At 41.1% G+C, this 17,796-nt stretch overlaps 1 protein-coding gene across 5 annotated transcripts in view; it reads left to right on the top strand.

Annotated features, from left to right (window-relative positions):
• LOC127661260 (leucine zipper protein 2) overlaps window positions 1–9,284 on the top strand; it is a 207,122-nt gene extending 197,838 nt beyond the window's left edge. For 3 of the 5 annotated variants that reach the window (XM_052151886.1, XM_052151883.1, XM_052151888.1), the window contains 2 exons: window positions 7,535–7,660; window positions 8,932–9,284. In XM_052151886.1, the coding sequence (XP_052007846.1) occupies window positions 7,535–7,660; window positions 8,932–9,036 (231 nt within the window). In that variant the 3' untranslated portion in view covers window positions 9,037–9,284. The remainder of the gene's footprint in view (window positions 1–7,534; window positions 7,661–8,931) is intronic. The other 2 variants (XM_052151887.1, XM_052151885.1) reach the window with 1 other exon arrangement.
• Window positions 9,285–17,796: the final 8,512 nt, after the last annotated feature.

The raw sequence follows: 17,796 nt of genomic DNA, 5'->3' as shown, positions 1-17,796 counted from the left end.
ATGTGTGTGAGTGTGTGTGAGTGTGTGCAGAGACAAGAAACTAAGAGAGAGAGAGAGAGAGAGAGAGAGAGAGAGAGAGAGAGAGAGAGAGATTCAACAGGGAAACCCAGGGAGATGTCGTGAAGATCTTTTAATATCTTTTAATGAAAAAGTTCCCAAAGCAGCACTTACTCACCCTGCTGATGCTACTGATGAGAAAACAAGCAGAGAAACCAGGGCAGAGCCCTGTGACTGTACTCAAAAAAAAAAAGAAAGAGCGAGAGATTCAGATTGGTATGGCTTTCTAATCAATGGTGAGTGTTCATACATTACCATGTATGAATGTTGCAGAATTTTCTATCCTATTAATGGCCAAAATGTATTTATTTTCTGTGCATTTTCTATATGGGTTCAAATGAATATTATTTTAGATTTCCAAACATTCTTTTTGAAAATAGAATAGAATTTAGTTATATAGAAGCGCATATACATATACACAGTGCATTCAGAATGTATTCAAACCCCTTCAGCACCCTCATGCTAAAATGCTTTTTCACATCAATAACAATCCATACCACATAATGACATAGCAAAACCAGATTTTTGATAACTTTGTAAATTTATTATGACGAAAAAACTGGGGGGCCTGAGTAGCTCAGCGAGTATGACGCTCAGTTGATGCTGACTACCACCCCTGGAGTCGCGAGTTCGAATCCAACGCATGCTGAGTGACTCCAGCCAGGTCTCCAAAACAACCTGGTTGCTAGGGAGGGTAGAGTCACATGGGATAACCTCCTCATGGTCGCTAAAATCTGTGGTTCTCAATCCCGGTGGGGCGCGTGGTGAGTTGTGCGTGGATGCCGCGTAGAATAGCGTGGGCCTCCACGTGCGCTATGTCTCCGCAGTAACACGCTCAACAAGCCACATGATAAGATGCATGGATTGACAGTCTCAGACGTGGAGGCAACTGAGATTCATCCTCCGCCAACTGGATTGAGGCTAGTCACGTAAGGAATTAGAGCGCATTTGGAATTGGGGAGAAAATTTGACATAAGTATTCAGACCTTTTGCTTTGACACTTGAAATTTAGCTCAGGTTCATCCCATTTCTCTTGATCATCTTTGAGATGTTTCTACACTTGAATGGACATGATTTGGAAAGGCACACACCTGTCTATATAAGGTCTCACTGCTGAAAATGCATATCAGAGAAAAACCAAGCCATAAGGTCAAAGGAACTGCCATGCACAGATCTGGGGAAGGCTACAAACAAAATCAGCAGCATCAAAGATTCCCAAGAGCCCAGTAGCCTCCATAATTCTTAAATGGAAGAAGTTTGGAACAACCAGGTCTCTTCCTAGAGCTGGCCACCTGGCCGAAATGGGCAATTGGGGGAGAAGGGTCTTGGTAAGAGAGGTGACCAAGAACCCGATGGTCACTCTGGTTGAGCTCCAGAGATCATGTGTGGAGATAGGAGAAACTTGCAGGATGACAACCATCACTGCAACACTTCACCAATCTGGGCTTTATGGCAGAGTGGTGAGACGGAAGCCTCTCCTCAGTACAAGACACATAAAAAAAGTTCCTAAAGGACTCTCAGACTGTGTGAAACAAGATTCTCTGGTCTGATGTAATGAAGATTGAACTGTTTGGCCTCAATTCCAAGCATCATGTATGGAGGAAACCAGGCACCGCTCACCACCAGCAGAATACCATCCCAACGGTGAAGCATGGTGGTGGTTACATTATGCTGTGCACTGAAAAAAAATTATGAGTTGGATTGACTTAAAATATATATGCAGCATTTTGCTGGAAAACATTTGTTAGATAATTGAATGAGATCATTCAACTTGAATGATCTCATTCAATTTTTTACTTTGTAAAATTTAAGTACAAATTAAGTAAAACATAACTAGAAAACACACACACACATATACATTAGGCCTGGTTGACAGCATTTGTGACAATGTTGATTACCACAGAATATAATTGACTTGTTCCTTATTTAAATAATTGTGGTTACAGTAATGCATGCACAATGGAAGTAAATGGTGCCTGTCAATAAACATTAAAATACACACTGTTTCAAAATTATAGACACGAAACATAAACATTATATTATGTTATAATCACTAACCGGGATTACTAATACAGCATCATGATGATCAAGTTGTAATATTGGATATTACTACAATCAAAAAGGTTAGAAAGTGATTTTATTACACTATAATGATACACGCATATTGTTTATATCTTTTGGCTATACTTTTGAAACAGCGGGTATTTTAAAGTGTATGGATTGGCCCAATGCACTTCCATTCAAGTGGGGATTTTTTTGGTAATCAACATTATAATAAAAATGCTGTCAATTGAGCCTAACTTGTATTTAACCCAGAGTATTCCTTTTAATATGGCACAGTTGAGCACATCCTAAAAGTTTGCAATCAATGTCCATCCAAATCAATGGGCACTAAAAGCAGAAAAATTAGAAGTCTTCATAAAAGCTTCATAGTGCAGAACTTTACAGTGGTGGTGGAAACAGAATCAGAACAGCCATGTTCTTCCACTGTCTTCAAAGCAGACAAACTGTCCAATTAGCTGACAGTGTCTGACTTGACACAATATCATAATTTTCACACCAATGCATTGTATACGTTCAAACCGACTAACACCGGTATTACCACTGGTTGGACACTAAGTGGTATTATGGGGTAATTTTCATTAAACATTAGCCTAAACCAGGGTTTGGCAACCTATGGCACATTGTAATCACTGGCACGCCAGCAACGGCAAGAGAGGAGTAGACTATTTTATTTATATAAATTCCGCACCTGCATTCCAATCTAAATCTTGATGTAATCCTTCCTCATGATCACTCATGAGCTGAATGGGAGGCTAAACAAAAAGTTAAAATATGAAGAGACTGCAGTATACCAACAGACTCGTGCAGCGTGTGCAAACCATTCATGCATCACAAGCTGGCAGTGCTTCACTTTCAATTAATTCCGCAAGTAAACGTGTCTGCTTTGCTTCTGTCAGGCTGCGTGGATGACAGCCTACATTCCGTATTTCATTTGTTTCTTTTTGTTTTCAGAACAACACATGATATAATAAGGAAATCACCACTATTAATTCTTGAGATTTCCAACCCAGCATACAGGTATACCCTCCTTAAACCGTGGTCACATTCAAAATTAAAAGTTTAACGATTAAAAGAGAAAACGTCTGGGTTACTGGTGTAACCCCTGTTCCCTGATGGAGGGAACAAGACTTTGTGTCAATGTAGTGACACTAGGGGACACTAGGGGTTCGATCTTGAGAGCCCCAATCACCTTTGCTTAAAATAGAAAAGGCCAATGACAATTGGCAAGTGGAATTTGCATGCCTTGAACATACAGGTATAAAAGGAGATGGGGTGCATCACTCATTCAGATTTATGCTGAGGAGCTGACCGAGAGTCCCAGCCATGTCAGCGGCCGGTTCAGCGCCATGGCAGGAGGGACACAACGTCTCGTTCCCTCCATCAGGGAACAGGGGTTACACCAGCAATCCAGACATTCCCTGTCTGTCACTTACTCAACGTTGTGTCGATGTAGTGACACTATGGTTTCCTATAGGAAACACTGCAGGCACTGAACCGTTTCACGAGGTATGGAAGAGTGCACATGGGCAAGCTGCTGCGTGCCTCTCTACCATGTCGTGACCTTCCAGCGAGTTTAGGTAATGCATCCCCCTAGTCCCGATAAAGAGGGGGAACCAACCCAAGGAGGCTACAGTGGTGGCCTTACCTGATATTTGCTGTTGAGCAATTTCCCGCCGAGCAGCTTCTGCAATAAAGCTGGGAAGTGCTCTTCCCTCTCCAGGAGGGAGTGCACTACGGAGACCACATCCTACTCGCTTTAGGGAGGTTAACATGTGGAGAATACCTCACATGGACTTACCAATGGGGAAGTTCACATATGCAATGATACTGTTGGGAGGACCCTATCTACAGAGAGGGTACACAGTGACAGTGGCCGAAGAAGAGCGAGGCTCTGATGAGGGAAAACACAGGGTTAACCAAAGAGGAGCTCTGCACAGAGAATGGCCAGACTGGTTCGAACTGACAAAGTCTATGGTAACTCAGATAACTGCTCTGTACAATTGTGGTGCGAAGAATATTGTCTCAGAAATGCTATTCTGAGATGTAGGTTGGTGCTGTTTTGGCGGCACTAGGGGGACCTTCACTATTAGGTAGGTGGTTTTAATGTTGTGGCTGATCGGTGTGTGTGTGTGTGTGTGTGTGTGTGTGTGTGTGTATATATATATATATATATATATATATATATATATATATATATATATATATATATATATATATATATATATATATATATATATACACTCACCTAAAGGATTATTAGGAACACCTGTTCAATTTCTCATTAATGCAATTATCTAATCAACCAATCACATGGCAGTTGCTTCAATGCATTTAGGGGTGTGGTCCTGGTCAAGACAATCTCCTGAACTCCAAACTGAATGTCAGAATGGGAAAGAAAGGTGATTTAAGCAATTTTGAGCGTGGCATGGTTGTTGGTGCCAGACGGGCCGGTCTGAGTATTTCACAATCTGCTCAGTTACTGGGATTTTCACGCACAACCATTTCTAGGGTTTACAAAGAATGGTGTGAAAAGGAAAAACATCCAGTATGTGGCAGTCCTGTGGGCTGAAAATGCCTTGTTGATGCTAGAGGTCAGAGGAGAATGGGCCGACTGATTCAAGCTGATAGAAGAGCAACTTTGCCTGAAATAACCACTCGTTACAACCGAGGTATGCAGCAAAGCATTTGTGAAGCCACAACACGCACAACCTTGAGGTGGATGGGCTACAACAGCAGAAGACCCCACCGGGTACCACTCATCTCCACTACAAATAGGAAAAAGAGGCTACAATTTGCAAGAGCTCACCAAAATTGGACTGTTGAAGACTGGAAAAATGTTGCCTGGTCTGATGAGTCTCGATTTCTGTTGAGACATTCAGATGGTAGTTTCGGAATTTGGCGTAAACAGAATGAGAACATGGATCCATCATGCCTTGTTACCACTGTGCAGGCTGCTGGTGGTGGTGTAATGGTGTGGGGGATGTTTTCTTGGCACACTTTAGGCCCCTTAGTGCCAATTGGGCATTGTTTAAATGCCACGGCCTACCTGAGCATTGTTTCTGCCCATGTCCATCCCTTTATGGCCACCATGTACCCATCCTCTGATGGCTACTTCCAGCAGGATAATGCACCATGTCACAAAGCTCGAATCATTTCAAATTGGTTTCTTGAACATGACAATGAGTTCACTGTACTAAAATGGCCCCCACAGTCACCAGATCTCAACCCAATAGAGCATCTTTGGGATGTGGTGGAACGGAGCTTCGTGCCCTGGATGTGCATCCCACAAATCTCCATCAACTGCAAGATGCTATCCTATCAATATGGGCCAACATTTCTAAAGAATGCTTTCAGCACCTTGTTGAATCAATGCCACGTAGAATTAAGGCAGTTCTGAAGGCTAAAGGGGTCAAACACAGTATTAGTATGGTGTTCCTAATAATCCTTTAGGTGAGTGTATATATATATATATATATATATACACTCACCTATATATATATATATATATATATATATATATATATATATATATATATATATATATATATATATATATATATATATATATATATATACTATATACAGTAAATCTAACTAAGATTCTCATTGTTTTTGTGCCAGATAAATACTATTCTGATTAAAATAAACAAATAAATAAGGTAATATAATCTGATAGTTATCCTACAGTATGTACTGTGTATATATATATATATATATATATATATATATATATATATATATATATACTGTATATCTGGAAGCTTCAATGTAGTTACTTACTTTTTATTAAAATCTTTTATTAAAATTTTTCAATAGGGTAGCTGGACTGCAGTTGCACTAATTTAATTAATTACACAGGGTGTCCACTGGTCTTAAAAAGTCTTAATTTGCCCTTCTGCAAATTAAGGCCTTAGAAAGGTCTTAAATCAGAGCAACAGGTCTTAAATCAATAAGGTCACGGCATTACATGTTATATGAGGGAATTGTTTTCTCGTTGCATTTAAGTAGGGTGACCAGACCTCCCGTTTTTAAGAGGTGTGTCCCGGTGTATCGACAGTTCTATAAACAATATAATTATTTAATATACTAATTTTCCTTCTTGTTATTTTCTTTAGTATCGTTTGCAGAGAAGAGAAACATTTCGATGCGTCGCTCATTGATTTGAGGATACTTTCATTCTAGTATTTCAGCAAATCTGCTGAAATATATCTGATTACCATGGCAATAACGTTGTGCGCTTGACATGCGCTCTTTGACGTCCTGTCAGTTAGCACAAATGCACCAATAAAAATGAGTTTTCAACAAGGAGCTGAAAGAAGCCGATTCATTTCTTTGTGCAACACATGCATATGCAAGAGATTATTTTATTGTTAATGTTCAGTTCCCCATGAGCATGGAGGTAACAATGTCACATTCAGACAGCTACACTGAACTTTTTACGTAGTACAAGCACTTATATGTAGAGATGTGGGGGTTGTATTTTGAATTTTAGGATACAATGACAAGTCATTTCATAATTTCACATGCTATATGACATCATATGGATAGAATAGGCTACATGGAATTTGTACATTAAAAACCTAAAAAAACTAAATCTAAAATAAAATATACATGTTCAAAAACTAAATAGCCTGCCTATACAGTTAAGTGCAGAAGTTTGCATAGCCCTTTTTTCGTTTTTATAAGTTTCCACATCCATTTCAGAATGTATACAAATAGCTTATAAGATATTTTTTATGTAGTATTGCCCTTCACAATCTACATAAAAATCTAACCTGCAGAAACCCTGTTACAACAAATATAAATGATAGTAAGGTAGTGAGGTATCATGGCCATAAACATCTGTGTCACCTGTTTTTGGGTCTGTATTGATGCTCAGACACCTGTTCATGATTAAGTGAATACATGTAACACATTTTCCTTTAATCTCTGCTGGGTACAGTGAATGCCTTAAAAACTAAAAAAAATCCCATCCACTCACAACATGAGCTAAACACAATGTATATTTTAAACTAGAATTTACACTTATACTTTCTACTCATTAAGCTCCAACAACCATGATTCAAATTTCTTTAGCTTGTTTCAGAGCCCAAAGAGACAAGCATATTATACATTTTCTTAAAATGTTCCATCCCTTGAGCAACATGATTAATCTGTTTTCTAAGAAACACAGTATAATCTCCATAATGCAGGGCTTTTGGGAAAAACTTTAAACAGCAAACTGTTATCACTGTTCCATTGTACTCTACATAATGTAGATTTTTTTTATTTTTTTTTATTATAAGGGCTTGTACTTAAATAAGCTTTCTTTCTCGCCTCTGTGCTTCAATGGTTGGTGGTCTTAAGATGTATTTGCTCCCTGAATTAGCTTCTTAACTGAACATGTTTGTTTTCTCTCTATTTTTATCTTAAGGTGGGAGCAGACTGTTCCAACAATCAGACTGAGAGTACATCTGAGATGAAAAAGATGTTTGGACACAGTCAAGTGAGTGTTCTGCTGTGCCCCATTGAGGTGCTTGAAAGAATGAAGAGGGAATTGGTAATGATTGCATTACACAAAACAATTAATCTCACTGTGTACTGCCAGTTCTCAATTAGTTTTATTCAGAACCCAGATTTAACATTGGACTTCATTAAGTGGAGTGGTGGTGGTTTAGTGGGCTAAAGCACATAACTGTTAATCAGAGGGTTGCTGGTTCGATCCCCACAGTCACCACCATTGTGTCCTTGAGCAAGGCACTCAACTCCAGGTTGCTCCGGGGGGATTGTCTTTGTAATAAGTGCACTGTAAGTCGCTTTGGATAAAAGCGTCTGCCAAATGCATAAATGCAAATGTAAATGTTAAGTGGTGACAAAACATAGTACAGAAATGATTAATTGCACAATAACAAATACCTCCTTACAGTACAATCAAACATTGAAATGTAATAATTGTACCATGACATACAGTACATAGGTTATTGCTTTCACAATATACACAATTATTAACATAACCTAGGCTTAAAAGGAAAACCAAAAATGTTATAAATGCATAAACATCACTAGGTAAACACTTGACTAAATATGTTAGTAATACTAGTCTTATTGGCAAGTTACATGAGAATTTGCAATATTAAAATACTGTAGTTTGATTGGATGGATTGCCTTTTACATCAACAACAAAAGATATGGGAAGTGTTTACTCCCTTTTAAAAGTTGATAATCTTATTTAATTTGTTATCTTAAAGGTATAGTTAACCCAAAAATGAAAATAATGTCATCATTTACTCACCCTCATGCTGTTCTAACCCATATGACCTTCTGTTTTCCATGGAACAAATAAGATATTAGAAAGCCTCCACTACCATTTACCAGTTACTTTCATCGCATCTTTTTGCCATACAATGAAAGCGTAATTCTTCCAAACATCAGTTGTATTATTGCATTCAGCATAGTTTTTTTTCATTGATGTCTGCGGTCAAACCTACAACACATTTTTGGGTCGCTGCCAACGAGATTAGCAAAATTCACATATTCATACTTTCTTTTTTTTGCACCACCATATCCCATATTATTTAAGCAAGTGAGCTGTTTAGATGCACTAATCATAGATCTGCATACACAGATAAATATTTGCTCCAGTGCAAACAAGTGTCAGCCTTGAGAACTGCAGAAAGCAGTGACAGGTTTTGTCATATTACAGGTCAGTCTGACACAGACAGGGGAAATGGAGAGGAAGGTGTAAATGTGTAATCACCTGCTTGTTTGTGCTAGTCCTCGCTGCACTAGGATATGCATTTATTCTCTCCTCTTATCATTTTTATTCTATAGTCGAAAACTCCAGAGCAAATTGGACAAGGCCAAGCAAGGACATCAGAGGAAAGTGTGAAAACAGATGGAGACCTAAAAAAGACACAAATGGACAAACAAAACTAAGAGACAGTGGAAGACGGCAGATTTTCTGCATGACAAAAAGGATGTCAGACCTGTTTAAGCCCCTCTTTATTCACTGAGCTTATAAAAACACGCGCACACACACACACACACACACACACACACACACACACACACACACACACACACACACACACACACACACACACACACACACACACACAGGCAAACATAATCCCAGACAGACACAAACACAAAAACTCAATATAACAATATATAGAAAAAAGAATTCCCAACCTTCAATTTTGAACTTTTCTGATGAAAACCAATAACATAGTATGGCATGCATTATAGAGATTTTGATTTTAAGCGGTTTACGATGGTACTGGTTGTTTTTAATAACTTTTCCTTTTTTGTTCTCTATTTTGATTTTGTTTCTCCCAATGTGAGGACACAATGTTTATTGATTTGTGTTTGTAATTAAAAACAATTTCTGGCACCTCAGTGTTAACGGTCATGCTGAGGGTAATGCTTTTCAGTTCTGTAAATGTACCTCTACTTGTCAGAGCAGCTTCTGATAATAATGAATTGAATGCACCCTATATATTTTATTAATTTCCTGAATTCGCTAAATGGAAAATCGATCCTAACTTTGCTCAAATGATTAAAAGTGAGTAACTATTTAAAACTGCTCAAATGTCCAGGTATGGTTTGTCTCGTGTTGTAGCAAAGATTCATTTACTCTTCCTATTCCATATTATGAGGTATTATAGGCTCAAGTTGGCTGGCCAACTATGAATATTTCGCAGCATTTGGTGCCAGAATTTAAAGAGAAAAAAACTCGACTCACAGTGAGTCGTCTCCTTAAGAATGATGTGCCATGCACGGAGTACTTAATCTAATGCTACATCTCTCTGTTTCTCTACCTTATTTTGTCCTTTCAATAAACAGTGATTTTCGCTAAATGTGTGCAGAATAAATGGTTATTTGTGGAGTAAAACAACAGACTCATCACTGTCCATACTTTACTTGGTCCCTTGAGTTTGCTTCTTAACACATTTAGGTGCTTCTTAAAATTCCCTGGTATATAGCAAGGTGCCAGGTCAATAACCTAGATCCCATAGGATGAAGGAAAATCCTCATTGCTGTTTCCTCTATGTGAACAGCACATTTTAAGGCCTGTTCATACCAAATCTGTGACAAATTTGCGAGACAAACTTCAGACGAAAGGTCCATTCACACTGAGACCGCAATGAAAAAAGAAAATGTTACCCCTTTACAGTAGGCGGCGCTGTTCTACAAACATATTTACCATAGTTTCCTGCCCGGATCCTTCAGCAATAAGCTGTCAGTGTTAGAGCTTAATATATTGAACGCTGTTTAAAGCATTTATTTACTGTACCTAATTTGGCATAACTATTTCATTATGTTATTCCCAGGTTTTTGATGCATTTTGAGGAATATATAATCTGTGTTTTTTATTCGAGACAGATGGGTAAAGAGCACTGTTGCATAAATATATGTCCTGTGTCTTTATATTTTAAAATGTGTTTTGCAGGAGTATATTCCAAATGAACTCCTGAACCCAACTTCTCTTTTTTAATGCCTGGATAATATAACACCAGGTATAGTGATGTAAATACACGTGGAATAATGTACATTAATAATAACAGGTACAGTATAAAATATTATGCATAATATTAAAAATAATACAAAAGAAAACCCTGGCTCATGGTCTTTTCTGTATTTAATTATTGCATATTTGTATTGAATTCAGGGTTTCTTGTGCATGGTTTAAAAAGAGCACTGTTACAGGAATACTTTGTTATTTTACCCCTGCAATAAAAAATAGCAGTGAGTTTCTGCAATGCCTTTTTCTAAACGCATAGCAAAATATTGCATGTATGTCTTTTTGTGGGATATTTTTTACAAGATTATAGTTCAAACGAAATGTTGAACCTCACTGCTGTTTGTAATACCAGGCTAATATAACAATATACCGTACATTAAGACAAAACACCAGATTTAATTTTAAATTTGAGGGATCAGCACATTACATAAATATTCTAAAATGAAATTATGTATTTACAGCTTCTATATTAATTATTTACAGCTTATTGCATTGAATTTTGTGTTTTTGTGCATGAGACAAGTAAAAGCACAGGAATATACTCCAGAGTAATGTACAAAAGGTTCATGAAAGGCAATATTTCTAAGTTTGTAATTTTCGAGAAATGTATCAGCTGTGCGTCTAATGTTGGTGTTTGCCAGTTGATTAGCCCAACCAATGCGCTAAACTGAGCACCTGAGTGACAAAAAGCTTTGGAATCTCATTGGACTTGGTGTAAATAGGCTTTTAAGGGGCTTCACACTGGCAGTTTTGTCAGAATTCTGAAACAGAGTACGGTTTGAATGAAAAATTTGTAATATGAAATTGCAGCCTGGGCAGCAGACTGTGGTACCGAACCAGAGACCACCTGTAGAAGGTTGTCGAAGCTTGGTTGCAACTGAACTGTGGCACGGTTCACATAAGTGAGAAAGCAAACTGTGCTCGGGTCCACACTCGTTCGGGAAGAATAACTTGCGCATGTGTTTTTCCTGATTTCAGCATGACAACATGATTAGCTGCAAACATGCATATGCACCATGAGTGGCTGGGGAACATAAGAAGTGCTGCAGACACTGCTCACAACCAGCTGTCTCCTCAAAAAAGACTACTGGAGCATCAGATATAGTTGCCTTCTCCTGGACATGAAGGATGCTAAATTATGGCATGCAATGCACAGAGGTAAAAGTGTCAGTGTATTATGTCATAAAATGAAGACAATAAACACACACACACACACACACAATCACACACTCAAATATAGCAACCCAGAGGTAACCCAAAGACTCTGAAATTAGACCAGCGCCTAGAACAATCACGCACGGATTCGGACCGCAGAAAATGTGCCCAGTATGAAAAACACTGTAAAGAGTCGTGAATGATAAAGAGGACACGAAGAGCAGTTGCTCCTCTCAGGTAGGGATTTTAATGGGCACGCAGCAGTGCTCTCAGCTTCAACACAAAACAAAACTCTCAGTAACAGTCAACACAAACTCAGTGAACACAAAGTTCTCTAAATTCAGGGAACACGCCAACACTGGACTGATGTGTAGCTTTCTCTCTCCCACTGCCTGTGTCATGGGTGTTTTATCCGCTCTCCCCATGCTCACTGAAATTAGAGACAGGTGTTAGACATAATTTGGCTCAGGTGTAAGTGCCCTTACCGCTCTCTCCGGACGGGCACTTGACCAAACACCGCTGCCACATACCCCCACCGCCCGACTCAGGCCAGCTAGCCATCCGGCCTGCCTCCCACCCCCCCCGCCAGCCATTTCTGGAGAGGAAGTCAGCGGCAGCCATCTGCATCCCCGGTCTGTGGACCACCTTGAACTTAAAAGGCTGGATAGCCAGATACCACCGGGTGATCCGGGCATTAGTATCCTTCATGCGGTGAAGCCATCGGAGTGGGACGTGATCCGAGCAGAGGGTGAAGGCCCGCCCCAGCAGGTAGTATCGGAGAGTGAGGACCGCCCACTTGATGGCCAGACACTCCTTTTCCACGGTGCTGTATTTGGTCTCCCTCAAGGAGAGCTTACGGCTGATGTACAGCATCGGGCGCTTCTCTCCCTCCACCACCTGCAAGAGTATGGCCCCCAGCCCTCTGTCTGAAGCGTCCGTCTGTAATTGGAAAGGGAGACAGAAATTAGGTGCATGTAAAAGCAGCCCCCCATAAAGTGTGGCTTTAACCTGCATGAACGCCTGTTGGCACAGCTCTGACCATTGGACCGGGTCAGTCAGCCAGCGGGCTGGTGACATCTGAATAATTAGGTACAAACCTCATTTAATAGCCAGCCAGCTCCAGGAGCTGCCTCACCCACTTTTTGGTCTTGGGTCTCGGGCTGGTCGCAATCACCGCGGTCTTGTCAATTTGGGGACGCACCTGGCCGTGGCCCAAGTGGAACCCCAGATACCGTACCTCCACACGCCCAATCGTGCACTTCTTGGGGATTGTTGTGAGCCCCAACCGCTGTATGCTGGATTCGGTCCATGAGACGCTGAAACATAGCTGGGCCCCAAAACAAGCCGAACGGAAGCGTCACAAACTGGTGCAATCCGAACAGCGTGGAGAAGGCTGTTTTTTCATGGGAAATTGGTGTCAAGGGGATCTGCCAATAACCCTTTGTCAAATCTAATGTTGGAAAAAAACAAACAGTACCTAACCGATCGAGCAACTCATCAACCCGGGGCATCGGGTACGCATCAAATTTAGACACCGCGTTGACTTTTCTGTAGTCCACACAGAACCACGCAGACACGTCGCTCTTAGGCACTAGAACAACCGGGCTGGTCCAATCGCTGTGGGATTCCACTATTACCCCCATGTCGAGCATCACATCTAATTCCTCCCGAACTATTTTCTTCTGGTGTTCGGGCAAGCGATAGGGATGAATACGCACCACCACTCCCGGTTCGGTCTCGATGTGGTACTGGATGAGGTTCATACGACCCGGTAGAGGGGAGACCACGTCCGCAAATTCTTGTTGCAACTTGGCAACTCCTGCAAGCTGATATGGTGAGAGGTGGTCTCCACAAGTGACAGGGGTGTTATGAATAGGTTTTGTGTTTACCTCCGGCCCGAGCTCCACCCTCTCCAGAACTACCATAGCCAATGTCACAGGGACCGCCTCCCTCCATAATTTTGGGAGGTTGAGGTGATATATTTGACGTGCGCCCCCTCTATCAGTTCATTTTACCTTGTGTGACATCAATGGGTCCTTGCCACTTTGCGAGTAATGTAGAGGTCGATGTTGGGAGTAATACACAAACTCAGTGAACACAAAGTTCTCTAAATTCAGGGAACACGCCAACACTGGACTGATGTGTAGCTTTCTCTCTCTCCCACTGCCTGTGGCGTGGGTGTTTTATCTGCTCTCCCCGTGCTCACTGAAATTAGAGACAGGTGTTAGACATAATTTGGCTCAGGTGTAAGTGCCCTTACCGCTTTCCTCTCTCCGGACGGTCACTTGACCACACCCTCGCTGCCACAAACACCTTAATAAATTCATAGCTCATTCTTATTTTTTTCCTCCCTCCCCACCATTTTACTCTCTGATGTTTCTGTTGACTTTTGTCATGTTAAATCTCACTGAAATGGTAGTTAGCAAAATGCAAACATTCCAGCATAGAACCGTTGAAAAGGTGTGATGGCAGCTTCTTTTTTAAAGAACTTGATGTGACATTGCACAGACAAACAATGGCATCTCTTTGTGTTGGAAATTAAAGATGCCATTATGGTTTGCAATTACACATATTCAGTCTTTTGTCTTTTCGTTATGTGTTGGATGCATTACATATCTATGATTTTTTTTTCTTTATCAAAGTAAGATTTTAGCTAACAATTTATATTAACGTACAGTATAAGGGAAAGTGCTCACACTAGGACAAGTAATTGGTCACCCTTTCTTTCAAGTTTTTCACCCATTCTTAATCACCTTTTTGCCATTTGCCACTATAGCTTGTTTTAAATGTTCTTGTGGTGTAACAAATACATTTTTTATAGCACAAATATTCCATGTAATCTCTCAATCAATTAAGCAATAAAAACTGCATGAATATTACTTTGCAAAAAAAATAAACGAAACTAGTAGTAAAATGAGTAAAAGTATAGGATATGACAATGCAGAGCATGTCAACTTTGCAAACATATTTCATGTTAGCAACCTATGTATTAGGTGTGCCTTTTTCAAAAGTACAAACACATTTTTAAAGGAATACATACAAGTTAAGCTCAATCGTCAGCATGTGTGGCATAAGGTTGATTACCACAAAAATGTATTTCGACTTGTCTCTCCTTTTCTTTAAAATAAAGTCAGTGAAGTATCTACACTCTAAGTGAATGGGGAAAATCTATATACTTTAAAATTGTCTTGGTTTCAAAAGGTGTTGCCCCAAGATGTAAACAATATGTGCATTAACATGATTTAGTATGCTGAAAAAGTTTACTAACCTTTTCTGTGTAAAGTTATTTATTCAAAAGGTATTCTATTATAACATTATGCCGTAAACTCTTTAATCATGCAAAAATGGCAATTTAAACAACTTTATAGCTGTAAGTGCTTTTATAAAATTATAAACTTCACATATCTGTATTATAACGCTCCAAAAATGGGCCTTATTCACTTCCATTATAAGTGCCTCACTGTAACCTAATTTTTTTAAGAAAAAGAGGGACAAGACTAAATAAATTTTTGTGGTAATCAACAGTATTCCACAATTGTAGTCAATTGAGCTTAACTTGTACTCAACCCATAAATGTAAGCGCAGCGTAGTTCTAGCGGGAAGACTAGCAGCTGTACATCATCGCACCATTAGCTGGGTAATCCCTAGCCAAATACATGTATGCATTTGCTTTATAATTCTGCTCACAATCTATCACATTGCTGTTTCAGTGTGCTAACACGGCAACCTCCACCACCCCACCACCACCAGTCGAGTCCCGTCCTGCACGAGGGTAGGCTCCATGCCCCTGCCTCCTATCTCCAGCAGGATATGACGTTCCGAGTACAACATCCTCAGAACGCAAGACTGGGCCTACACCAAGGAGAGAAATGACCTTTCTGTTGTATATTCATCAAATAAATGTAATCTTACATTTCACTCAAGTCTGCGAGTCTTCCTGATAGAACATTCCTTTATTGTGGAAACACAGCTTCTTTTTCTTGTACCATTTGTTCTGAAAGCATTCTGCCAAAATAAATATTAATTTAGACCATTTCTATTTTTGTATCTGCAATTGCCAATTATCATTAAAACATCTGAGGGTAAAGCAGGCAAAGTATTCTTGAGAGAAAATTCTCATAAATGTTTGAGCTGCAGAAGATGTAGTTTGATGTGCCCTGGTCATAATTTCCCTGATGGACTTCCCTTATAGATCACTTTATGGAAAAATGAGACTGAGAATGACAAAGCAGTAGAGTGCTTGCAAAGAGCCAATTTACCTGTAGCTACACTGTAGCAACAAAAATATACACACAAAAAACTCTAAGATCTTATTCATGAGTTTGCATGTCCACCTATCCCCTGAAGTGAAAATGGTGAACAGATTTTAAGGGTAAACTAATTTGGCTTGCTGTCCTTAAAGGAAGGGCTCGAACATGAGGGACCTGGTAAGCAGCTGCTTATACTGTATTTGTTTGCATTATAATTGACAGGACCTCGGCACAGACCCATCATGCGGTTAGCGTTCGAAGGACGGGTGTACATGTACAAAGTCCTCACTTTTGGCCTGTCCCTGTCCCCTCACATCTTCACGAAGGTCACAGTGGCAGCTCTTATGTGACACCCTAAGGGAAGTGGGCATTTGCATCCTCAACTATCTCGAAGACTAGCTAAACTTAGCTCACTCTCGGGATGTGTTGTGTGCACACAGGGACCTGGTGCTCTCGCACCTCAGCCGACTAGGACTTCGGGTCAACTTGGAAAAGAGCAAGCTCCTCCTGGTTCAGAGCATCTCTTTTCTCGGTCTCAGTCTCGATGACAGCGTGCCACACAAACAAGCGCACCCAGTCAGTGCTGACTTGTTCAAAGGCGTTCAGACAGAAGACGGCGGATCAACTGAAAATATTTCAGAGGCTCCTAAGGCATATGGCACCCTCAGCTGTGGCACACCGCTCGGATTGATGCATATGGGGCCACTTCAGCACTGGCCCCGGACTTGAGTTCTGAGATGGGTATGGTGCCGCAGGACACATCGCATGGCTATCACGCCGATCTGTCGACGCCTCTTCAGCCCTTGGACCGATCTCACTTTTCTATGGGCAGGTGTTCCCCTATAACATGTCTCCAGGCACGTCATGGTTACAACCAATGCTTCCAAGACAGGCTGGGGCGCTGTATGCAATGGGCACGCAGCTGCCGGCTCCTGGATGGCCCACGGTTACATTGGCACATCAACTGCCTCAAGTTTTGGCAATACTGCTCGGTCTGTGGAGGTTCTGGCACTTGATACAGGGCAAGCATTTGTTAGCTCAGACAGACAACATGACGACGGTGGCTTACATCAACCGCCAAGAGGGGTTACGTTCCCATCGTATGTCACAACTCGCCCACCATCTCTTCCTCTGGAGTCCGCGACACCTCATGTTGCTGCGAGCCACTCACATCCCAGGCGACCTCAACATTACAGCAGACGTGCAGTCACAGTAGTTTACCCACAAGGGAGAGTGGAGACCTCACCCGCAGGTGGTGCAGCTGATTTGGAGTCGATTCGAGCAGGCACAGGCACACCTGTTCGCCTCCCCAGAATCTTACCACTGCCTGCTCTGGTACGCCCTAACCGAGGCACCGCTTGGTATAGATGCGCTGGCACACAGCTGGCTCCCTGGACTCCGCAAATATAAGTTTCCCCCAGTGATCCTACTTGCACAGACCCTATGCAAGGTCAGGGAGGATGAGGAGCAGGTTGTCCTAGTAGCACCCTACTGCCCCCCCCAGACTTGGTTCAGAGTAGCTCTTTGTCTGCTTCGGTGGACAGCGGAAAGGAAGTGCTGTCTCCAAGCAGGGGAACGGCCACTGGATCATTGACGCCATAGCTATGGCATACCACGTTCAGCACGTGCCACCTCCTGCAGGGCTACGAGCCCACTCTACCATGAGTGTGGCGGCCTCTTGGGCCCTGACCAGCGGCACCTCTCTAACAGACATCTGCAGAGCAGCGGGTTGGGCAACACCCAACACTTTTGCGAGGTTCTACAATC

The sequence above is a fragment of the Xyrauchen texanus genome, chromosome 21, assembly GCF_025860055.1.
Source record: "Xyrauchen texanus isolate HMW12.3.18 chromosome 21, RBS_HiC_50CHRs, whole genome shotgun sequence".
NCBI classification, from domain to species: Eukaryota; Metazoa; Chordata; class Actinopteri; order Cypriniformes; family Catostomidae; genus Xyrauchen; species Xyrauchen texanus.
The sequence above is the reverse complement of the archived record's forward strand: the minus strand, read 5'-3'. Positions and strand labels throughout refer to the sequence as shown.